Genomic DNA, 25145 nt, shown 5'->3' with positions numbered 1-25145 from the left:
CAACTTTTAACATAAGAATCTCTGAGGATGGGACCAGACATTCATATTTGTTAAAGCTCCCCCAGAAGACTGCAAAATGTCATCAGGTTGAGAATTACTACACTAATTCAGGTAGAACAGCTGCTCTCTAATAGAGAACTAACTCCAAATCTTGTTTTCCATATGGAATTTCAGAGGACTTTTCAAGAAATTCCTAGGCTCTGATCTACCTGAAAATTAGGGAATTTCTTCCCTAGTAAAGGGAGGGAAGAGAGGATTCTATTTCATTGCTATAAAGAAGTCCTTTACACACTTTCATCTCCACCAGAAGTTGCTTCCTCTGCCTTTACAGATGGTAAAAGCATGAAGAATGATGTTAGCCATACACGTCTGATTCTTGCGAGTTAACTGCCAAAGTGTCCTAGTCCCCACAATTCTTTCTCCTACCTCCAGCAGGTCTATCATCCTGGTCATCTGGGAGTAGATAAGGACCCTATGTCCTTGAGACTTGAGCCGAGTCAGCAGGACATCAAGGGCATACAGCTTTCCACTGTCAGTGATGAGGCTCTCCTTGCCTAGGGAGAAGAAAAGAGGGAAGTGGAAAATTGTATTTAATTGAAGCAGCAAAATCACTCACTGCAAAGCTGTATGCAGCCAAAATTACTACAGCCAGGATGCTTGTCCATCAGGAGAGCAGGAAAGTACTCTCAAGAAGAATGCAAAGTGCTTTAAAATCATATCCAGTAGTGTTCTGGGAAGACACACCCTGAAGGAGGGAGGGAGGTCCCTTTCCAACTGACAGTTCCCAATAAGACATTTGCTAAGCAGCTAAGGTACCTGAAAATTTCCCTGTTTCACATTCTTATTCAAGAGGCAGCAGGTCATGTGGACATCTAAGAGTAACATCCATGCCATACCTGCTCTAAGTGACCTGAGAAGTCTGTTTTTCCTTTGTTCATCCTATCTCTAGGTATCTCTTTCTGCCAGTTCTATGGCTAAATTAAGGTTTACCTCCTGAAGGCATGAGAATGTAGAGAAACAAGGGCTTCCCTTCAGTTCAGTTCAGTTCAGTCGTGTCTGACTTTTTGCGACCCCATGGACTGCAGCACGCCAGGCTTCCCTGTCCATCACCAAGTCCCAGAGCTTGTTCAAACTCATGTCCATTGAGTCAGTGATGCCATCCAACCACCTCATCCTCTGTCGTCCCCTTCTCCTGCCTTCAATCTTTCCCATCATCAGGGTCTTTTCCAATGAGTTGGCTCTTCGCATCAGGTGGCCAAAATATTGGGAGTTTCAGCTTCAACATCAGTCATTCCAATGAATATTCAGGATTGATTTCTTTTAGGATTGACTGGTTTGATCTCTCTGCAGTCCAAGGGACTCTCAAGAGTATTCTCCAACACCACAGTTCAAAACCATCAATTCTTCATCACTCAGCTTTCTTTATGGTCCAATTCTCACATCCATACGTGACTACTGGGAAAACCATAGCTTTGACTAGATGGACCTTTGTCAGCAAAGCAATGTCTATGCTGTCTAGGTTGGTCATAGCTTTTCTTCCAAGGAGCAAGCGTCTTTTAATCTCATGGCTGCGGTCACCATCTGCAGTGATTTTGGAGCCCAAGAAAATAAAGTTCTTACCTGCCCCTAAAGACATTTAAACACCAAGAAATACACTAAAAAACAAAACAAAATAAAAAACACTCTCTTTCAGATGACTTCAAATAGGTTGGCTGGTAAATATCATTATCCTAAGCTGTAATTTAATAAAGGCACTAGGGCTTATTCAGCTTTTTCAGAAAGAATGTGGGTTTCTGTGAAATGGAAGCTGCTCTCACTCACCAATTTGTGCCTCCTTCCTCCTCCCATTAAAAAAAAAAAAAAAAAAAAGGCATTTCAGCTGGAGATCTTTAGAGAACACTTAACTCAGAAATTTTCATCTTATCCATTCAGTATCATTCAACTCCCATCACATTTCAGGAAGTAGAGTTTCCTGTTTGCAGACTGGTCCATAAACATGCCCTAACAATTGCTGATATTAGGAGGGGAAGAGATGAAACTTAGGGGGATGAGAGAGGTAAGAGTATATTTGGAAGTGGATGTGGGACATAAGAAGGGAGACAGAAAGGCTAGAAATATCACATACACAACTACTAAAAATAAAACAAGAAAACTGTTAAGAAAACCATATTGTCTACTTTTAGTTTCTAGGTTTGAACCCATGGTTTTTTTCCTCTGAACTACAGAAGCTGACTGTTGAGAGCAATCCAAAAGTTTTCAATGGTCATTTCTCTGTTCTCGCCACTATCTGCCAAGTGCACAACTGATTGTATAAACTGAATGAGAACGGATGTGCTGACAGCATCACAACAAATCATCAGCCACTCTGTTTTTGCTACAAAGCCACAGGTCCTGGATGTTTACTCCTCTGCGCTACAGCCTGCCTTTTCCCACCTTCGGAACATTGCCAGGCCACATTTCTCTCCCTACCCCCACTCCCTGACGCTGTGGCACACACCTTTGTTCAGTCTCTTTGTTTGGTCCTGTTTAGATTATTGAAATGCTCTCCTTTTTGTTGGTCTCTTGACCAACACAATCAAATGACTGCAGCTGGGACAGAACTGACTGCTAAGCCCTCTTGCTGGCACCAGACAAGGAGGCCTGTATAAATTCCCAGTCTGATCAGGCAGGCAATGCTTTCATAACAACTCCAAGGGTTTCTCCTTGTCATAATTACCCTTCTCTTTTAATTGGGTTCCCTGGGGTCCCTCAATTTTGATAGCTCCTAAACATTCCCCACAGAGGTACCAATCAGCTTCAGACAATAAGTTTCCTTGTTTCTCATTAAAAGCACAGGAAGGGGAAAAAAAAGAAACCCATATATTTTTCAGTCACTGAGTAAGAGTGGGCAAGCTAAGAGCATCAGATTTCTGCAGCTTGCTTATCTCCTCTTTCCACTCGCATATACTCCCTCAAGACAAATATTTAAGCATATACAAATCTGTCTTGTGTGTGAATTTTGAGAAGTTTCAATTCATCTCAAAATCACGATTCGATGATTTTCACACATTCCTGCTTCTCACATCTACTTTACTTTGCTAAGCAGAACGCACTGATGCTAGGATTAGGAAAACTCAAAGATGAAGATGTACATATACACTTAGAAGAGAACTCTGATGAACCTAAAAGCAGCAAGAAACTGTACCTAATGTTAGCTTGTTACTGCTTAGGCGGGGGAGATGGAAGTGGATGGACTGATTTCTTTGGACTTGCCTGAAGGAAAAGATCAAAAAGAAAGTGACCAGCAACACCCTTAAAACACTTAAGCAGAAAAATGTTTTCTTCCATGGCACATACCAGTGCCTTCTGGGCCTGACATCCATTACTCAATTTTCAGGAGCTACCAAAGTTGCCCTGGACAAAAATACCACCTGTAGCTAAGCAGGGCATAGAGTCAAGAAGAGCACAATTCCCAAGAAAATAGACTTATTCTGCCAAGTCAAACCTGAGCCCAGCCCCTTCTTTAAAACAGAAGCTCAAAAAATGGTGAGATGAACAGACCTACGCTACCATCTTGCAATCTTTCCTACAATCCTGAAATGCAACCTTATAGTATTTTCACTTAGACACAAGCTCTTACTGACCACAGTATAAGATGTTGGGTCACCGACAAATTAATGTATCCAATGGCAGTAAAATTAGGATAACAGGTAAAAGACAATCTCCTTTTTCCAAAGAGAGGAGACTTTTGAAGGGACTGTACATACTTCTCTTGGTGAAACACAGAGACACATTCAAGGTGTGAAATCCAGGAGATTCTTGATCAGTCTTGCAAGGAATATAATGAAACCAACTCTTCCCAGGGAAACAGAAAATGTAAAAGTACAGAGGAAAGAGAGATAAAATACAGGTTCCAGTGACCCCCTCCACCCCCCACTGCCCTGCCCAGCCAGTCTACTGAGCACAATGGGGTCAGTGAGGAGCTGGTTGGTTCTCACAGTAAACAGCCAGTGAGGCTGGTGCTTTTTATCGATGCGAAAAGAACTCAGACACTTCCTGCTATTTAAACAAGGTCCATTTTTCTTTCAAAGAACAGGAAAAGCCACAAGAGATTCCCACAGCGCCAGCAATAAGCCTTCTCCTTGTGTACTGGGAACTTGGGAGTCAGAATGAAGAAGGGAGAAAGGAGAAATAAGGTCTTATCTTGTTTCTTTCAACACCTGTGCCCATCTTCTGCCTGGGACTCTGTGGTTTCCAAACCCGCTGGATTCTATTCCTCTATTCCTACTACCATCCAGGTCTGCTTTATACCTGAGCTTCCCCTTATTTTCCAACAACAGACCTGCACCCACTGCTTTCATCTAATTTAAGTCAGATATGAAGTCATATAAATACTGCTCTTGTATATACAAAACGGTATCTTCCAGTTCAAAGCACCCCCAAAGCAACTAACAGGTTGACCCAAAGTCCCTCAACACTTGACAAAGTTAACATTAAATGGAAAAGCCAGGCCTTAAAGCCTAGAACCCAGTTACCTATTAGAAACAGCAGAACCTTTGTTTTGAACACTTAACTCTAGTTTACTTCCTTCATATGTCTGGAAGATGAACACAATCAAAGTGGCAGAGAAGCTGGACAACTGAAACAAACGTGGAAGCTTTAAGCTCCTACTTCAGTGTGCCAGCAGGTGTAACAAAGAACATAAGCCTATGAATCCTGTATTCAGTTTCCTTAAAAGTAGTCTCACTAAAACGAAGATGAAAACCTAGTTTCCTTTCAACCCTCAACCCTGACCCTAGGAGGTCTGGGAATCCGCTAGCATTTTGGCACAGAACACTGTTTTTCTTCTGGTTATCATTCAGATCTCTAGTGCTTCGTGCAGAACACTGTTTATGCTACTTAAACTAGGCTTTCTGCAAGTGACGACATTCTCATTCATTCCACTGGCAAGGGCACAAGACAACTGTACTCATTCGACCTAAAGCCTTTCTTACCACATTTATTTTCCTACACTCCCTGCACTGCAGCCCCATCCCCGCCCCAACCCCGGCTCCTGGCCACCAAAGAGTGGTATTCCTTTCTTTTGTCAAAATAGAGTATTTAGGCAGAAATCTAAAATAGATTTCTCTTTCCAGTCAAGTCACACATTACTTAAGTATTCTTACCTATAGTCACTAAGGGTAAAAGAGGAAATAGAAACACTAAGAACTCTTGAATTCCAAATATTTGAAACCACTGCATGAAGTTAACACCCTGGTTCTTCCCTTGCCAAAGAATGAACATATGCCAAGAGAAAGGAGAACTCACCTGGAATTCTGATGAAAGACCAGCCATTCTGAGGCCTAATGCTCCACAGTCCTCCAGCTGGTTCTGGAAAGAACTGGGACCGTCGATTTAGCCAGTCTGCTGCCAGTTCAGGGGCCCCATTCAACAAACACTGCTTGGCTGCCAGACTCCCTCCTTCCTTCAACACTCGCCGCTCATATTCTGCACTTCGGTCATTGCAGTAAGAATCCAATGGCACTGCGGTGACCTGCAGGCAAAGATTCACGTAAGATGGTTCTTTCACATTTTCCACACGCACTAAGTCCTTTGGGAACTTTGACTTTGAAATCAGATTTATGTGGATAATTCTTAGGTAGTGGTTTTAACTTCCCTGCTTTGACAAACTTAATAACTGACTTAGTGAGGTTCCCCAGGTAAAAGGCCAATCTCCATTACATGAACTTACAACAAACTAAGGATCCAGAGACTGCTGGAGTTTGGAGATATCTGGGATACTAGGTCAGGAGTAATTCTATAGCAAGAGTCACTCTGCCATCTCCCTTCACTGCCACAGTGCTTTTGGCAAAGTTCTATAAGCCATACACAGTGTGGTGAGGCCACAAAGGGAGTGTGAGACAGCCATCATTAAAGAACTGAAGAGTATTCTCCTGGCGCATCGGAAGCTGTCTTCAACGCTTCTGTGGCACATCGCCCAAGTTTATCAACATTTGTTTTTCCTCTTCCCTGACCAGGCTGCTGACTGACAAACCCAATGGAAGATAATAGAGTCTTTCTTTCAGGATATAAGCTGTGGGGAGCACTAGGTGGTAGGGAACAGAGAAAGCAGTTGGCAGAGAGTAGTGAATTCATTTCTGGGCTAGGGCAGAGGCTTTGCACAAATTTTTATCCCACAAGATGGATCTAAATTCAAATGCTAACCCCCAACAGAAGTCTGTCAATTTAAAAACTTCACTTATTTTTTAATGCCCTGAGTCTATTCCCACGCTAATAAGCAACTATGCATTCAATTGTCTGTGAATCACCTGATAAGAAGTCTGAGGTTCCTTTTGTTAAAATTTGGAGGTTTTGATTATGTGTAAGCCCAGGTTGATAAAAAGGCTAAAGTCTCATTATTAGCAGAAAATTGCTCAGAAGAGTCATGGAGCTAGACCAAGAGATAGGAAGAATGTGGCTAGAAGGAACAAGGGCAGAGAGATCGGAGAGATCAGAACATAAAGTACTGTACCTAGTTATAAAGTATTATTGTTTCTATTATTTTTTAGAAGTTAAACATTTACGAAAATCTACCTTGCTACTAACTTCTCTATTTTTATGCTCATCAATATTTAGGGCAATGGTTGTCAAAAGAACCTTCTTGGGAGCTTATCTAATGTGCAGATTTTGATACAGGTCTAAGGGAGGAGTCACTAGTTCTAGGTTTTTGACACGCACCCAAGCACCTCATACTGTTCATGGCAGGAGGAGAAGGGGGCAACGGAAGACAAAATGGTTGGATGGCATTCACCGACTCAAGGGACATGTGTCTGAGCAAACTCCAGAAGATGGTGAAGGACAGGGAAGCCTGGCATGGTGCAGTTTATGGGGTCGCAGAGTCACGACTTAGCAACTGAACAACAACAAAGCCAAACCTTGAGAAATACTGCCTTGGAACAAATAAACATACAGATAGCTAACTATGGGGCCACTGGTTTCTGCTGGAAACTAGTAGTACTAGTGTTAGTCGTTCAGTTGTGTCCGACTTTTTGCAACCCTATGGAACGTAGCCCGCCAGGTTCCTCTGTCCATGGGATTCTCCAGGCAAGAATACTAGAGTGGGCTGCCATGCCCTTCTCCAGGGGATCTTCCTAACCCAGGGATTGAACCCCAGTCTCTTACATTGCAGGCAGATTCTTTACCATCTGAGCCATGAGGATTTAACCAGAGGATACCAAAACTGGAGAAAGAACATCATTTACCAATTTACCAAAGAGTACACTACTCGGGCATGCAGATGAAGCTAAACTGAGTTTGCTAGGAAGCAGTGCCATCTATGGTCCAGATGCAAAACTACACTGGGTAGCCGGCTGAGACCCCGCACTCCAAAACCTAGAAGTGTGAAGTGAAAGTCGCTCGGTTATGTCCAACTCTTTGCAATCTCATGGACTATTCAGTTCATGGAATTCTCCAGGCCAGAATACTGGAGTTGGGGGTAACCATTCCCTTCTCCAGGGATCTTCCCAAACCAGGGATAGAACCCAGATCTCCCATATTGCAGGCAGATTCTTTACCAGCTGAGCTACCAGGGAAACCCCCAAACCTAGAAAGGCGCAGGCATAAATAAATTTACATAGACAGTGTTAGAACAGGTTTTGGTAATCTCATATCACATTTACCCACTGCAAAAGAGTTTGTTCTCTTGCTTTCAAGTTATTCATTTTTTCCCACTGAAAGCTGAACATAGGCAAATAAAGACTGAAAACACAAAGCAGATGATTAAAAATTTTACACTCAAAGATGACCACTTTAATTTTCTTTAAATTTTACTGAAGTATAGTTGATTTATAATGTTGTATTAATTTCTGCTATATAGCAAAGTGACTCAGTTATACATATATATATATATTCTTTTCCATTATGGTTTATCACAGGATATTGAATACAGATCCTGTGCTATACAGTTGGCCCTTGCTGTTTATCCATCCTATGTATAAAATAATTTACATCTGCTAATTCCAAACTCCAAATCCTTTCCTTCCTCCCCCTTCTCCCTTGCTATTTTTTTTTTTTTAAGAAAAGCAGAACTTACATTGGAATTATATAAAAACTTTGGGCCCATGTTCTTGAGGTGAAAAGTCAAAAGCTAGAAAATCATAAAGGAACAAGGCGAAAACAGTTGACACAGGAAAGAATGTTTTTCCTGTCTGGACTCATTTCTAGTCACTCTTTTACAGTTTAAAAACAAAACAACTTTTTAAAGTTACAAACGTTCTCCTGTTTTCCAATTTCATTTTGCTGATAGCCTTCCAAATTCAGGATTAAAAACTAGGAGATTCCGAGGGCACAGCTCGTAGTGAAATATTTTTTAATGTTTCGTTAAGCTTACTTGGCAGGAGCCCTGAATCAAGATATATACAGAATCACAGAATATCATGCTTTAAGTACATAAGCAGTAAACCCACGAGGTCCAAAATGAGGCAAACATGTCCATTTCTACTTAAATTATGCCTTCCAAGTCAGCTGTATCCTAAACAGCCCACCTCCACCCATTCTGCCCACCCCAAGCAGCCTTCCCAACTGCTCAGAAGCAGGGGAGATGAAGTATGACATACCATTCCTGCCTCCCCACAAATGGAAATGCACACTCCCTTTCGTCTCACATGAGCTGACCCCTGGTGTTGCTTCATTAACTTTCTAAACTCAAGTATCTTTAGGGGCTGCCTCCTCAAGCATTCAGCGCGTCCTTCCTGAGGACATGTAGATTCCTGCTCTAGCTCTAAGAAGCGTGACCGCTCCAAGCACTTTAGTTTTTTGGTATGATGAATTCCCAGGGTCTTAGTTTATTAACCTTGCAGAACGATTTCCTCAGCTAATGATAATTCCTTCCTTAGTGACACAGTTCATCCTGAACTGACCCTAAAGTTTTCATAGCATGTGCCATGGAAATTAATTTGTCTTAACTCAAGGCCAGGGTTGAGGCTTCAAAGGAAATCAGTTTCTCTCCATCACAGATAGGTTAGAAATCAATATAATTAAAATCTCTCAGGAAATATTGCCTTACTCACACCCCAGGCCTGATCTGAAGACATGTATAAAACATTCAGACATGTTAAAAACTTTTCTTCCCGTCCTTGTAATTATGGTGTGATTACTCCCATTTCAGATTTAGCACAAGCTACCGAAGAAACTCTACAAACAAGTATGGGGAGAAGGGCAGAAAAGGCAAGGGTGCTGGAGAGGAACCCTTCAGCCAGATGAGAAAAGCTTTCTCTTGCTTCCTGCTTGCCCCCATACCTTTACACGATTATAGTCTTCTTCAAGTTACTACTGCTTTTTAGGGGCTTTTTAGGGAAATATCAGTACCAGACATGATAGTTCAGACTTCAGCCTCCTCAGAAATAATACTTAAGTAGAATAGTGGGAATTTTTATGTGTAAATATGTCAGGAAAGTGGGGTTATTCTTCAGAGTGGTTGGCTACAGAGTTCCAAGTGGTATAAATGAAAAATTTTATGTCCATAAATGCAATTACAGTCCAGGGCAGTTCACTCTTTATTGGCTCCATAAAACATGGGGAATATGAGAAGTAAAAATGTCCTGACAACCCTCTCTCAAAAATCCAGACTTCCTCTTATAGGTCTCTTTGTATACATTACAGATTAGAAGGAAAAAAGGAAACAACTACACAACTATGAAGCCTGAAGGCTGCTTTCTATGTAAGCACTTGGCTTTAAATGTTGCCTAGAAAAAGTGCTTTTCCCTACATCAATTTAAGCTTCAAATACCAAGAATGCTTTGGAAGAAGTGGGTACATACAAAACCCAAATACTTTCTGGATAATCAGTATAAATCAAACAAAGTTGATCACGGGAAGAGAATCACGTTTGTGTAGAACAGGATCAGCAAAGAAATTCAGGCAGGCAGGAATCAACGGGCCTCAGTACTATCATCTCATTTCCACCTGTCATCTTTCTTTGGACCTCATGCCAGATTCTGACCTTTGATAACTTAATGAAGTAAGGATGTAAGCTTATATAAACAGTGGTAGAAAAACATCACAAAGAAGATTTAAAGTCTTCACCTTCTTTGAATGGAACTGTGAAAACAGTAGTCTTGCTAGGATAAGTGGTGAAAACAAGATTAAAAACACAGAAGGGTAAGAAAAGTCAACCTCTTAAGTGTGTCCTGGGCTAACTGAAAGCTGCCCCTTAAAGCAAATGGAAACAAGCTGGAAAGACAGAAGCTAGTTTTCGCTCTAACAGCAGCCTGGCCACATCTTTACTTTGCCCCTCTCCCTTCATGTACTTCTTTGTGGTTTTAAGAGAGCTTCTGCCTGGCTCTGATTAGAAAGACATGAAAGAGTGGAAGATGTAAGCAAAGTAAACAGCTGCAGTGTTCCGGGAAAGCCTTTGCAGCGACACTGTCAGCTATCACCAGAGGGCCCTGTTTTGACAAACAGGGTATTAGGAAGGATCTAACAGCTGTTTAAAGTTGAAGCCACAATAGAAATTACTCCCAATCTACAAGTAAGACTACAACTACTGAATGGAAGATATGGCACAATAGTCATTTTTCAGAGGGAACATACTTGTGAAGGACAGTCCAGGCAGGGCTGCTGAAGAAAGCTAAGAAGTTTCTTGATGCTGGAGTGTTAGGTTTCCCTTTGTTATATGGAGTCTATACCAAGGTGATAAGGCCAGATCAAATCTCCCTCCCAATCTGGCCCCAGCCTCTGAAAAACCTTCAAAAACTTCAACACAGGTGACAAATGGCTCCCTCTCCTTTTCAAATATTCCACTGTCCCTGTCCCTGCTACTGGGTGGTAATCCACCTGACAGACGGCCTGCTCCCATGGTAGTTTAGAACCCCGGACTAACTAAGAGGAACTACACAGATACAACATCAGAGAAAGAAGCCACTTCTAGCTGCCATACAGTGGTTCTCAAACCAACACAATTCAAAGTGAGGGATACTGTCTTAGGAAAGCTAGGACCACAGATCCTCATTCTAAATACTGAGCATTCTTGTCAAGACATGGACCCCTTGAAAACTTGTTTATTTCTTTAAACACCACCTATTTTATTGCTTCCTTACTGCGGCACTTACTCGTGGACTGGCCACACACAAAAAAGATGGCAGCTCAGTGAGCAGGCAGCAACGAAGCGAGGAGGTAGCTGATCTCCGCTGATGGATGACCTGGTCTGAGTAGCCACTCACTGCTTTACAGTGGCTGCTGAAAACCAGAGACTACAAAACAAAGATGCAAATTAGTGCTACTGACAATTGCTTAATGTAAGCAACACCGAAAAAAGGTCACAGTCAAGGTTCATGCTAATTTCAAAATGTGCTTTTATCAGTGTACTTTAAGTAAATGTCATCTCTAATTCTACCTTTTTCTGGAAGTGAATACTGTTTATTATCAATAGTTACAGCAAAATTTTCATTAGACAAAACAACATTTTGTGTATCTCAAGGAAAAATTGGTTCATTGTTAAACTGTCGATACAAACCCATATTTTGAGTTAAAGACGATGACCAACAATATTTCCTCCTAAATTCATTTAGGCAGATGAGTTTAGTATTACATGAGTGTACTAACAATGCAGTATAGTTCTAGCAAGGTTAGATGTTCTATTTATTTGGAGACATCAATACAAGTGGTCAGGAACAAGGAACAGTCTCTTTAGTTTCTCTAACTACCATTTAAAAAATTAAATCCTTTACTTACATTACTGTATGAATTCATTTTAAGAGACTTAAAGCTCATGTTAAAGCTTCAGTTTGCAGTCATTCATATGAAAGATTTTTTTAAGTATGGAACGTTCACATACAAAGAAGCAGTCAGTGGGATTAGAGTATTATATATTGTAGATGCAGTTCCTTCTTCAGTTCAGTGTTAGACACTTTATCTTTGGATCTTCGTTCTTGATTATTTCATTTATCTGTCTTATTGGTTTCTCAAGGCAAATCAGTATACAAATAACCACAACAAATAACCATATGAATGAAGATAATACAAAAAACTGCAAGAAGAACAGTAACCAGGACCCACTGCAGGAGAATAACAGTTGTAATTCCAACTGCAGGAGAATAACAGTTTGTAATTCCAACCAAATCTCCTCAAAGCCTCTTTGTACGTATCTTCTCCTAAAGTACATGGATTCTTCAGGATCACAGTTTGAAAGACTCCACCTCAAGTGTCTAGTAAGACAGGTGCATCATAATCTACTTTAAAGAAGCAATCAGCATCTTCTAAATAACAGTCATGAACAAACTGAAAGGCTTTAACTGCTGGGATGCCTTTCAGTTCAGTTCAGTTGCTCAGTCGTGTCCAACTCTTTGCGACCCCATGAATCTCAGCACACCAGGCCTCCCTGTCCATCACCAACTCCCGGAGTTCACTCAAACTCACGTCCATCGAGTCAGTGATGCCATCCAGCCATCTCATCCTCTGTTGTCCCCTTCTCCTCCTGCCTCCAATGCCTCCCAGCATCAGAGTCTTTTCCAATGAGTCAACTCTTCACATGAGGTGGCCAAAGTACTGGAGTTTCAGCTTTAGCATCATTCCTTCCAAAGAAATCCCAGGGCTGATCTCCTTCAGAATGGACTGGTTGGATCTCCTTGCAGTCCAAGGGACTCTCAAGAGTCTTCTCCAACACCACAGTTCAAAAGCATCAATTCTTTGGTGCTCAGCTTTCTTCACAGTCCAACTCTCACATCCATACATGACCACCATGGAAAAACCATAGCCTTGACTAGATGGACCTTTGTTGGCAAAGTAATACCTCTGCTTTTCAATGTGCTATCTAGGTTGGTCATAACTTTCTTCCAAGGAGTAAGCGTCTTTTAATTTCATGGCTGCAGTCACCATCTGCAGTGATTTTGGAGCCCCAAAAATAAAGTCTGACACTGTTTCCACTGTTTCTCCATCTATTTCCCATGAAGTGATGGGACCAGATGCCATGATCTTCATTTTCTGAATGTTGAGTTTTAAGCCAACTTTTTCACTCTCCTCTTTCACCTTTATCAAGAGGCTTTTTAGTACCTCTTCACTTTCCGCCATAAGGGTGATGTCATCTGCATATCTGAGGTTATTGATATTTCTCCCGGCAATCTTGATTCCAGCATGTGCTTCTTCCAGGGATGCCTTTAGTGACTTCTAATCACACAGTTCGGAAATCTTTACAACCCTTTATTATGATGTTGGACTCATGTAGCTTTGACAGGTTTGGTAATTTTCTCCAGATGTTGAGGTCCAATCATTAACCAGGAAATAAGGTTAATCTTCTGATATCATTTTTCAATAATATTTGTATTCTCTTTATGTTCGCTAGCATCTGCACTGAGATTTATCCACCTTTCTACGTATTTATCTTCATTATCATCTGAATGCCTGAGGATCATTATGAAGATAAATAGATGAGGTGTCACCCTGTTCTTTCAATATTGAATACTGACAAGCTAGGATCAATTATAAAAAAACCTTATTGCTGACACATAGTTGAAGGTTAAAAAAAAAAAAAAAAGAATATATACACACACGTATATATAGCCAATTTTCTTGTGTTTTTTTGGAAGTTCACTTCTGACTATTAGTAACAGTTCTTGCTCCTCCGGGGGTGAAGATGACACAAGCCTAGCAACTGCTGCTCATCTGTAGTATTTCAAGGCTGCTAGCTGCAGTGTCCACCACCAGCCAGGTGGCTGAGATGGCAGCAGTGGCGGGCCTAAAGACTTTTGAATTCTTTACTAACTTTTAAAGACCAGTATCTAAACAGTATCTCAGTTAAGAATCTCTTAAAGTCAACCTCATTTTCAGTATTCTTAAATGGCAAAATCCAACAGGTAAGAGATGAAAAGAATGACTATTTCCTTCAATTATTTTCTCTTCAGCACTGTACCTATTAATAAGAAAGGGATACAACAGTCACTATAGGGAGTCTTTTAAACACATTATTTTGCTTGAGATACCTTTCTAGAAAAAAATGATAATTTTTTTCTAATGATAATTTTATTTCTGGGGTCGTCATTTCTAAATTAGGATGTGTTCATTTGACTTATCTCAGCTAGGTTAAGATGGGATTCTCATTTGGAGTCACTAAATCAAGGTGATCTACAGCTGATCCCAGATTTAAAAAATAATTCACTAGTTTAAAATGCTCAACATACACAAGCCTTAGCTTTTAAGAAACCCTGACTACTCCTAGTACATTTCACTCATCTATACTTTTCTAGATTATTTTCTCTTAATATTGGTTTTATTAGATCTTCCCCAGTACAGGTGGTCCTTGGTACCATAGTGCCTCATTTCCTTCACACAATGACATGAAGGGCTAGGTATTGCTAGATACAGAAAAATTTAGTGCTTAACACAGAAGAACATAAAGGACACCTTAGACACTACTGTGTGGGATATGGGTGGGTGGGTGGTACAGAAAAAAAGGTTTATTACTTTTTTAGTCTATTTTGGCCTAAAACAGATTAGAAAAAAAGAACGCCACACAATGAGAGATGTGACTTGGTAATAAAGTGGTCACAGGTTTTGCTCTTCTGTTGTCCCTGCCTCATGTCCTGGACTATCACTATCTCATTACTCCGTAGGCACTGGCAATTGTGTGTCCTGCTGCCAGCACCATAATATGCACACAAGTGAAGGTAGGCTTCGTTAGAGTCTTCTGGCACCATGCAAGTCTCAAGTGAAAATCATAAAGCAGTATGATAGGCCCCACAGAGACATACTTCGTGCCACAGTGTAGCAGAGAACACACTGTTATCTGTATTTTCCCCTCAGATAAAGATGTGCCCATTTAACAAGGGGCCATATTTTGTTTTCCATGTCCTATTCAGAATTAAAAAGAGTACTTACGCTAAAGTTAGGTCATTACTTAGAAATTAATTTTCCGCTTTTGCTCTTAAAGAACACATCAAACTCAGATATAGAGAAACTGTCTCACTTAAAATGAAAGGGCACAGTGCTTATAGACCAATTGCTAAGATTACAAGGATTCTATTTTCACAGATGGAAATACAGAAAAACTCTGAAAACAATGGTTTTCCAGAGCTTTCCACAAGGGTGCTGGCAGCTCTCATGATTTCAGGAAATGATGATATAGATACTGCAGTTGCAAATTAACATCTAGCGGAGGAGTTTTTGGAAACTTCCTGTTTGGGAGATTCTTCATCAATAGCCATTCAAAGCTCTCTAAGCATTTAATAGAGTACAGTGTTTAAAACTTAAAAAAAACCACACATCACTTTTTCCAAAACAACTCTTTATGTTTAGATTCTTCTGTATATTTTAAACTGCAAAATCTGAAATGCCCTCAATTTCTATGAATTAGCTGGCTCACTAGAGTTGTAGTGAGCCAGTTAACTCATATAATACCTAAGCAGACCATTACCATGACAACAGTTTCTCAGAGACTGGGACAGGAAATGAAATGGATGCTGTACCCTTTCTGCCAATTACCATTTTTAACATATTATTTAACTGGATATAGTACAAAATCTGTTCCGCCTCCCCGAAAGATGGCTCAATGGTATATTTCCTACAGATTCTGGTTTTTGTCTTTAGTCTTCAAAGCAAAATAAGATTAAAAAGAAAAAAAAAAAGATTCATGTGTATGAGACTTGCCCTCTAACCCCTGCAAAACTGTACAAGAAAGGAGGTCCAGTGAGAGCCCACACTGGGGAGGGAGGTATGTGAGAATGAATTCACAAAAGTTTTGAGCTAAATACTATTCCTTCTTGAACTCATCACCAGTAAAGCAGGGTAAAGAACAATGAGGGTTAGTGGCTTCTGTATCACAAGCATCGTAAGAAAAGGATGATCAGAAAAGCACTTACGTCAAGCAAGAGATTTTAAAAGGCCCTAACTTTGTTCAAAATACTCCTAAAGTGTCATCTCATCTGTGTTCTTAGCCTAGTTTTTAGTTTCTTGATGTTTTTGTATACCCCCCCAAAGCCAGTATTATGAGAATGGTACTTCTTTGAACTCTGTAACACAGGATTCAAATTTAACATTCACTGCTGGGTAAGAAGAGTTTTACAGGTATACTCAGTGGGAAAAAAAAGAGCTTCCCACTGTTAAAATTCATTCACATCCACGAGTGGCAAGAAAGACGGGAGGATTGGATTAGACTGCTGAATATAACTTAGGTAATATGTGATTTAAAGATAGACTATCAAGAAAAAGATGACAACGTGTAGGTAAGTCAACATTCATTAACTTCCTCCTCAGAGGAATAAGAAGAAAGCGTTCACCTTGATCTGATGATAGGAAGCTGTATTTAGGAGACAGGCTGCTGGAACAATACCTGCCACTATTTATAACATAAAATATACGAAGGCACAGAAGAGAACAAAATAAAGGGTTTTCTGCAACAAGAGGATAAAAGTGAATATGGAAAAAATTAACTAAAAGTTAATCTGATAGCTCCAAAGGAATTTTATTCAGAGTTATTATCTGAGGGCTTCCTTGGTGGCTCAGTGGTGGAGAGTCTGCCTGCTAATACAGGAGACAGGGTTTGACCCCTGATCTGGGAGGATCCCACATGCCATGGTGCTACTAAGCCTGTGCACCACAATTTCTGAGCCTGTGCTCTAGAACCTAGAAGCCACAACTACTGAAGTCCAGACATCCTAGAGCCCGCGCCCTGCAACAAGATAAGCCACTGCAATAAGAAGTCTATGCACCTCAACTAGAGAGCAGTCAGTCCCCACTCTCTGCAACTAAAGAAAAGTCTGCACAGCAATGAAGACCCAGCACAGACGAAAATAAAAATTATAAAAAAGTTATTATTTGAATAGTACAAGATACAGTATCCTGGTACTCACTTTCAATTTTAGCATTTCCCTTTGTCTCTTTTCTCAGGTTTGCTTGAGAATAATCCCCAACTTTACTTTTAAGACTGATTTTGAACATGGAATCAGGATTCATGTTTTCCCATCAAAACATTGAAACAAATTTGCATTTACTATACATATAAAACAAGGCCACTCAACTTCATGGTATCACAAAAGAAAGCAAAAGCAAAACAAAGGAGCTGGAGAAATAGCATCTCTACAGCATTATGTTTCCAAATAATCAAAGTTACATAATCAGAACTAAGTAGGCAAATCAAATGAAAACGCAAGATAAAATTGTTCACAAAGAGTTAGGGCTTATGAGCAATGAATTTTGGGCTGAAGATAAATGGCAATATATTATACTATATTAATGGTTTCCCCAGCTGACATTTGCTGTGGCTAACAAAACTGTGAACAGAGAGGTAACATGGAGAGCAGGGAGTTATGATGCCAGCATCCCTTCCAATTTAAGAACTTTCATGGTATCAGTCAGAACTCATATATTGCCTAAGCCAAAATCTCACAACAGAGAATACCAAAACAAACTTGGTAATGAAGTAACTAATATAAAAGGCACTGAGGCTCCTCCATACTCTCTCTCCTGAATCACTCACTCTGGGGGAAGCCAGAGGCCATGTCATGAGGACAATGAAGCAGCCCCATGGAGAAGTCCACATTTTAAGGAACTGAGTCCTCCAGCCAAAGCAGGCACCAAAATACCAGGCATATAAGTGAGCTGGCACTATGGCTCCAGTCAATCTTTTAGGTAACTGCAACCCTAGCTGATATCCTGACTGCAACTTCATAGGATTTTCTGAGTCAGAACCACCTACCTAAGCTGCTCTCAAGTTTATGACCAACAGAAACTATGAGATATTAAAAATGTTCACTATTTTTTGCTGCTACAGTTTTGGGTAATTTGTTTTATAGGTATAGATAAGTATTAATACTACAGGGTAATATCCACAATTGACACTCTTTTTGCAATTAGTCTTTGAGATGTCTAAAAATTAGCTTCCTTCTTCTGGTATATGGAGAAGGCAATGGCACCCTACTCCAGTACTCTTGCCTGGAAAACCCCAAGGATGGAGGAGCCTGGTAGGCTGCAGTCCATGGGTTCGCTAAGAGTCGGACACGACTGAATGACTTCACCTTCACTTTTCACTTTCATGCATTGGAGAAGGAAATGGCAACCCATTCCAGTATTCTTGCCTGGAGAATCCCAGGATGAGGGAGCCTGGTGGGCTGCCATCTATGGGGTCGCACAGAGTCGGACACGACTGAAATGACTTAGCAGCAGCAGCAGCAGCTGCTGGTATATTTCTTACTCCCAAGAAATGCCTCTAGATCTCAGCTCAAATGCATGGCAAAAATAACCAATGTGCAATAAACTCAATGCATGACCAAACAAGTTACCAATGCCACCCATATTTCCCAACATCCAAGGGAAGTTAGAACTCTTCAGAAAATGTTATTTTAAATAGAGAGGAAGATTATACTTCTAATTTTAAGTTGGAGGACATTCCCTCAGATAAGAAAACATACAAAATTTCAAAGGGAAAAAAAAAACATCCTTGTGGTCCAGTGGCTAAGACTCTGAGCTCCCAATGCAGGGGGCCTGAGTTCAATCTCTGGTCAGGGAACTAGATCCCACTGCTGCTGCTGCTGCTGCTGCTAAGTCGCTTCAGTCATGTCCAACTCTGTGCGACACCATAGATGGCAGCCCACCAGGCTCCCCTGTCCCTGGGATTCTCCAGGCAAGAATACTGGAGTGGGTTGCCATTTCCTTCTCCAATGCACGAAAGTGAAAAGTGAAAGTGAAGTCGCTCAGTCCTGCCCAACTCTTAGCGACCCCATGGACTGGAGCCTACTAGGCTCCTCCGTCCATGGGATTTTCCAGGCAAGAGTACTGGAGTGGGGTGCCATTGCCTTCTCCGCTAGATCCCACATGCCACAGCAAAGAGTTCACATGTTGCACCTGAGGATCCCACACCTGCAACAAAGACAGAAGATCCTGAGTGCTGCAACTATGACCTGGCACAGCCAAAAAAAAAAAGACAGAACTGAGCTATTTTTTTCCTTTGGCTATGCCACTTGGCATGTGGATTGTAGTTCTGCAACCAGGGATTCACCCCCTCCATTGGAAGACAGAGTCATAACCACTGGACCAACAGGGAAGTCCACCAAAAATGGCAGAATTATTTAATAGCATTTTTTGTTAAATGTTCAGCTTGGTTTCAGTCTTTCAGGATCTTGTAAAATATTCTTTGTATTTGAGAAGTAGCTTTCTATTAATTAAAGAGTGCCTACCTGAACACTGGTTCTCTACCATGTAAAAAGGACAGTTAATCACTTTCGCATCCTTTATCAATCTTTCTTATATGTTTGATTTCCCTTTGAACTGCCTTCTTCCTTTTTCATCTTCAAATCTGAGTCTCCTTTCTCTTACAAACCTCAGCTTTAATCTAACAGACTCTCCTGCAAGGTGTTCCTATTCTTTTTAATTGTCATACTTCATTACCCACTTCCTAACCAGAATCTCTCTCCTTGTAAATCCCTGCACCTGGGCCTTCTCTATTCTACCTGCACTCATAATATCAAGGAGCTCCTAATCTCACTCTTAAGTGTTCACCTGGAACTTTAGTTTAATACTCTCCTCATCACAGATCCCCATGTCCAATCTTTCCTGTTGTCATAATCTTAAGATCAGTCATCAAATACCAGTGGCAGAGATCTCCACTGATGAGCTGTAATGACACGTGATTTAACAGCCTTCCTAAAACCAACTACCAGATTATTCCTTCCCAAAGCTTGATAGTAGCCACCAAAACTTTATCCCCCCAGGATTACAACTGTAGCATCTACTGGAGAAGGTGAGCCAAAAAGGTTGAAACTCCTGGTTTAACATCTACATCCCAATAGACTGGCATTCAAAGATTCCCTTGGAAGAAAGGTGACTTACTTATCCAGCCTTTTTTCTCACCACTGCTCTTTATTTGGGCTCAAATCTTTAACTTGGAATATTCCTCCTCCTATCCAGGTCCCTACCACTCAAGATCCAATTTTAAACAATACCATTTCTATAAAAGAGTATTTTTTTGTCCATTTTAACCTAAAGTGATCTTCCATCCTGAACTTTACCACTAGTCATCTACTATTATTTTGGCAGTGTAATTATGTCTTCAACGCTGATCTTGACTCATTTTTTTATTTCTAAATTCCTTTTAATTTTGTGCATGTCTTTTTACTATATGCATGAATGATTTTTCAAACTAGAAAATAGAGACTATGATTGTTAACACACCTCGCCCACAACAGGCACTGATGCATGACAGGTTCAAAAACCACATTAATTACAGTACTTTCTCTTTGTAGGAGTAGACTGCCATTGGGGAAGACTACTCTGAAGGAGCATTAGAAAAACCCAACCTTAAGCCAAGATCACATTCCACCCCTGGAGATTCTTTCAATCAACAAGCTCTTCTGATACACATACAAATAATGGATCCATTTGAATGCTCAATCTCATTGGCCCTTGGGATCAAGCAAGTGAAAACATCAGGAGAGAAAGGGTGAAGAGTGCATGGGAAACAAAAAAAGGAGTACTTTCTCCTGTAAACAGTTCTCTCCTCTATTAACATTTCTTACTCAATTAGGCATCTTTTGCTGTCTAGGTCAATGGTCTCCAGAGAAATTACAGCAAGCTTCACAATGTAAATAATATTAATATGTTATTTGTATATCATTTTAAATGAAATAATACACAGGTACTAGATAAAAATGTTTTAATAACAGGGGGGCACAATCAAGACACATGAGGCTAGTAGTATTGCTGGAAAGAGTTTAAACTAAGACAGATGAGAGGATTCTAAATTTACATGAAAATGCAAAGGGCCAAGAACAGTAAAGGCAATACTGAAGAAAACCAAAGACAGAGAACCTGTGCTACCAGTTTCAAGTCTTATCATGGAGCAAGAATTATTAAGATAATTGGTACTGGTCAAGGACAGACTAATGGACTAATAGAACAGAACATGATAAGAAATAGACCTACACATATACAGCCACCTGTTTGACAAAAGTGAAGCTGTAGTGCAACAAGGATGGGCTTTTCAACAAAAGAAGTTGGGTCAAATGGATATGGATATCTATGATAAGTAAAAAAAAAAAAAATGACAACCCATAACACACACTAAAAACACAGTTTCTTGTAGATTTGAACAGTAAATCAAAAAAATTTTTGGAGAAAAACAGAATAATCTTCACGACCTCAATAAAGACAAAGATTTCTTTCACAAGATACAAAAAATGCTAACAATTCAACAGAGGATAGTACTGAGAGTGAAAAAGTAAGTAATAGGTAGAACAAAGAAAAATAAGCAAGTGTCTTGAAGAAGCATTTCACCAAGGAGGTTATCCAAATGGCCAGTGAGCATCAGAAAAGGTATTCAATATCATTATTCACAAGGGAAATGTAATTTAAAGCCACAGTGAGATACTATCATATACAAGGACTAGAATGAGCAGACAAGGCACTGTCACATGACTTGTGCACTTTCCTATATGTATGTTAATATCTCTAGGATAGCCAAGGCAACAAGAGAAAGGCTACGATTTTTAATATATTATACCTATTATTTCTTCCTGTTTCTCTAATCACCTGGGCCTGTTATCTACTAATGGAAAGCAAACAGTCATATCTTCAGGATCAACTTAGCTACTTCTTAGGTTCATGAATTCAAATGGTTATTAATTAATATCATTAGAAAAAAAGTTTAACTCTCTAATCATTGACTAGGGTACTTCCTGCCCTCTCAAGCTTTAACGACCCACAATTACATGTCAGTCTTTTTCTAATCTTTCAGGACTTTTCTTGTCCTTCCTGAAGTTCTAATTCACCATAGGAATGACAGCAAATACCTTTCAAGGTATATTTTCAGGATATATGCTGAAACTGGTAAGCACAGTTATAAATTTGCTTCCTGTGAAGATAAAATTTTTCTCTCTGATTCCACAGTAGTAGCATCCCTGTATAAGCAAAGGATCTTTCAGAGGATTTGTAAACTGTATTAATAATGCCGGAATTTTTTTGTAGAGCTCAATGACAACAAACAAGTCACATCAGGAAAAGGCACAAAGCACATACATGATGAATTTATCACAAAGAAAGGACAAAAAGAATTCAAGACAAGGGACTTTCCTGGTGGTGGTGAAGAATCCACCTTTCAACGTAGGGGACAGGCTTGATCCCTGGTCGGGGAACTAGGATCCCACATGCTATGGGGCAACTAAGCCCTCGTGCCACAACTAGAGAGAAGTCCATGCGCCACAACGATAGATCCCACATATGACAACTAAGACCTGGTGCAGCCACAAATAAATAAAAGGAACCCAAGACCTTGTATTTAAATCCTATCTACAAATCCAAACATCATCAAGACAGATAATTATTAGACTTAAGTCTCGCCACTGTTGTCCATACTTGACAAGTTACCTTCCCCCCACCCCAAAGAAAGACTCATTTTTTGTAAAAAACTGTAAACTGGCAGGATTAGAGGAAGTGTGTTTTTCATATATGTATGTACACTAAAATGTCATGCATCTTAAGTTTTAGCTTTTACTCTATACTCTTAACTAATAAACTTTGGAAATCTGTTTTAAAGAATTAAGTAGTCAAAATTTCTTTCTCTACTCTTCTTGCAAAATAGGCAATGTCATGTTCTCTAAAAAAATATTTCTTGAATAAGAAAAACTTGGTTTGGAGAAATCAGTGTGAGAAGCAGCATGACAGTGGTGAGAGGCATATTCTAGCAAAGCCACTCTTAGGGGAGAGTTTCCATAATAAACTATCTGCTCAGGTTTGAATCAGGTTTTTTGTTTTTTGTTTTTTCAAAATTACTTAACTTTATACGATTTTTAAATAGAAGGAATATAACAGGTACATGCCAAAATAGACTAAGACAGTCATCAGTAGTAGTTGATCATAAACTACATGTCAGAGTAACTCTGCAATGAAATATGCGTACTGCTCTCTGAGTAATTTCTGATGGTCTCTTTCATATTCAGAAAGTAAGACCCTTCCTTAGTCCCAAAATGTCAGCTTCTTTCCTTACTATTACACAGAATGATCCAGAATCTTTCTACATGGTGATTCTATTCACCTAGTCTTGATTCTTACATAACTACAGGTAGTATAAAATATTCTTGTGAGTCATGGCCAGACTGAAAAAGCCACAGTTATAATGGGCTTTATTAATTGTTACACATGGAGTGTCAACAAAATGATTGTTCAATCAGAACCCAGTCTAACCTTTAAGGCTAGGTATCATGTAAAAATCATTCTACTTAATTGAAAGCAAGTATTTCTTAGAAAAGATGTATCAACCAACTCTGGCAAGATACACTGCCTGGTTGATATTTCAACATATGTATGTTGGAGATAAGGATGACGAGAGCCAAAGCAGAACAGCATCTCTACACATCCATGATTAGCTTTCAGCTACCTGTGGCTCAGTAACTCAGTTCTACATGCTAAGCTACTACAAAAGCAAATGTCTACCTACAACATGAAATAAAAGTAAAGAAGAAGAAATGGAAGTGAATCTAACTTTGGAAAAACCAATTTCACATAAAGCATGCTGCCCACATCTAAATTTCTCAAGAAATTAACTGACTGAAGGACAGCACGGAACAGGTGCTTTGAACACACTACTCTATTTTCAGAAAGCAGAAGAATACAAATAATTGACGCATCTCTTTCAGTGTTACGTAAGATTGAATCATTGACATAATAGGGCACAACAAAATCCCAGGGGCAATGGTGCTTTCTGTATCAAAAATAAAACTAGTAAAAAAAATTTGTATCTTTAGCAATACACAGTATCAAATGTAAGGAAATCAGACTACAAGAGGTTAAGCAACTGTCTACCAAACATAGCAGTATTTACTAGAAGGAAGTCACCTTGCCACCACTGACTATATTATTCCAAACAGAACTGGAACCCAATTCTATGCTCCTTCTGCATTACTGATCTTATCTTCGGAATCCAAAAAAGTACATGGAGCAACACTTGAGAAAGAAACTGGGAAACAGAAGAAAAAGAAACCACACGGGTTCTTCAGTGGACAGCAGGCAAATAATAGATACAGCCAAAGAACAGCCTACATTCTGTAGGCCGTGTGACTGACGACCCCTTACATTTTCTAGAGGATACAAAGAAAATTTCTACCTTTTAAACTTTTAATCTCGTTAAAGAACTATAAAATAAACATACAAATCGCTTCTCAAAATTCTCCAGCATTATCCATTTCATTCAGAATAATACACAGATCCTTAGCATTAACTTATAAGGTCCCACATGATCTGAACCTGCACCTATCACCTATCACTTTCTCCCTTACCTTTCTCCCTTACCTATATAAAGGTGAACAATTACATGAAAAAGTGTTCAACATCATTATTTTCCATGGAGATGAAACTGAAAATCACAAATTCAAAAAATGAACTGACAGTACCAGGAGTAGGCAAGGAAGATGAACAGTAAATCTCTCACACTGTTGGTGGGACTTTAACTTTGTAATACCATTTTGGAAAAATATGTGGCAATGGGTTGTTGTTCAGTCACTAAGTCATGTCTGGCTCTTTGTGACCCCATGGACTTCAGTACGCCAGGCTTCCCTGTCCTTCACTATCTCCTTGAGTTTGCTCAAATTCATGTCCAGTGAGTTGGTGATTCTATCCATCCATCTCGTCCTCTGCCACCCTCTTCTCCTTTTGCCTTCAATCTTTCCCAGCTTCAGGGTCTTTTCCAGTGAATCAGCTGTTTGCATCAGGTGGTCAAAAACTGGAGCTTCAGCTTCAACATCAGTCCTTCCAATGAATATTCAGAATTGATTTCCTTTAGGAACAATTGGTTTGATCTCCTTGCAATCCAAGGGATTCAAGAATCTTCTCCAGCTCCATATTTCAAAGCATCAATTCTCTGGTGCTCAGCCTTCTTTATGGTCCAACTCTCACAAGACTACTGGGAAAACCAGAGCTTTGACTATAAGAACCTTTGCCAGCCAAGTGACATCTTGGCTTTTTGATACACTGTCTAGGTTTCTTACAGCTTTCTTTCCAAGGATCAAGTGTTTTAATTTCATGGCTGCAATCATCATCCGCAGTGATTTTGGAGCCTAAGAAAATAAAACTTGTCACCGCTTCCACTTATTTGTCACGAAGTGATGGAGGCCATGATCCTAGTTTTTTGAATCTTGAGTTTTAAGCCAGTTTTTCTACTTTCCTCTTTCACCCTCATTGGCAATGGGTACTAAATCTAAACATACATATGTGTG

The 25145-nt window shown here is 39.9% G+C and overlaps 1 protein-coding gene across 2 annotated transcripts in view; it reads right to left on the bottom strand.

The window, feature by feature from the left end:
- The window catches only part of INO80 (INO80 complex ATPase subunit), a 123580-nt gene that overhangs the window by 32492 nt on the left and 65943 nt on the right, over nucleotides 1-25145 (bottom strand). For both annotated transcript variants that reach the window (XM_070378205.1, XM_070378204.1), the window contains exons 25-27: nucleotides 11067-11207; nucleotides 5287-5512; nucleotides 427-554 (exon numbers count right to left, since the gene is read on the bottom strand). In XM_070378205.1, the coding sequence (XP_070234306.1) occupies nucleotides 427-554; nucleotides 5287-5512; nucleotides 11067-11207 (495 nt within the window). The remainder of the gene's footprint in view (nucleotides 1-426; nucleotides 555-5286; nucleotides 5513-11066; nucleotides 11208-25145) is intronic.

Source organism: Bos mutus, chromosome 10, assembly GCF_027580195.1.
Source record: "Bos mutus isolate GX-2022 chromosome 10, NWIPB_WYAK_1.1, whole genome shotgun sequence".
NCBI classification, from domain to species: domain Eukaryota; kingdom Metazoa; phylum Chordata; class Mammalia; order Artiodactyla; family Bovidae; genus Bos; species Bos mutus.
Note: the sequence above shows the minus strand (reverse complement) of the source record. Positions and strands in the feature narration are given on the sequence as shown.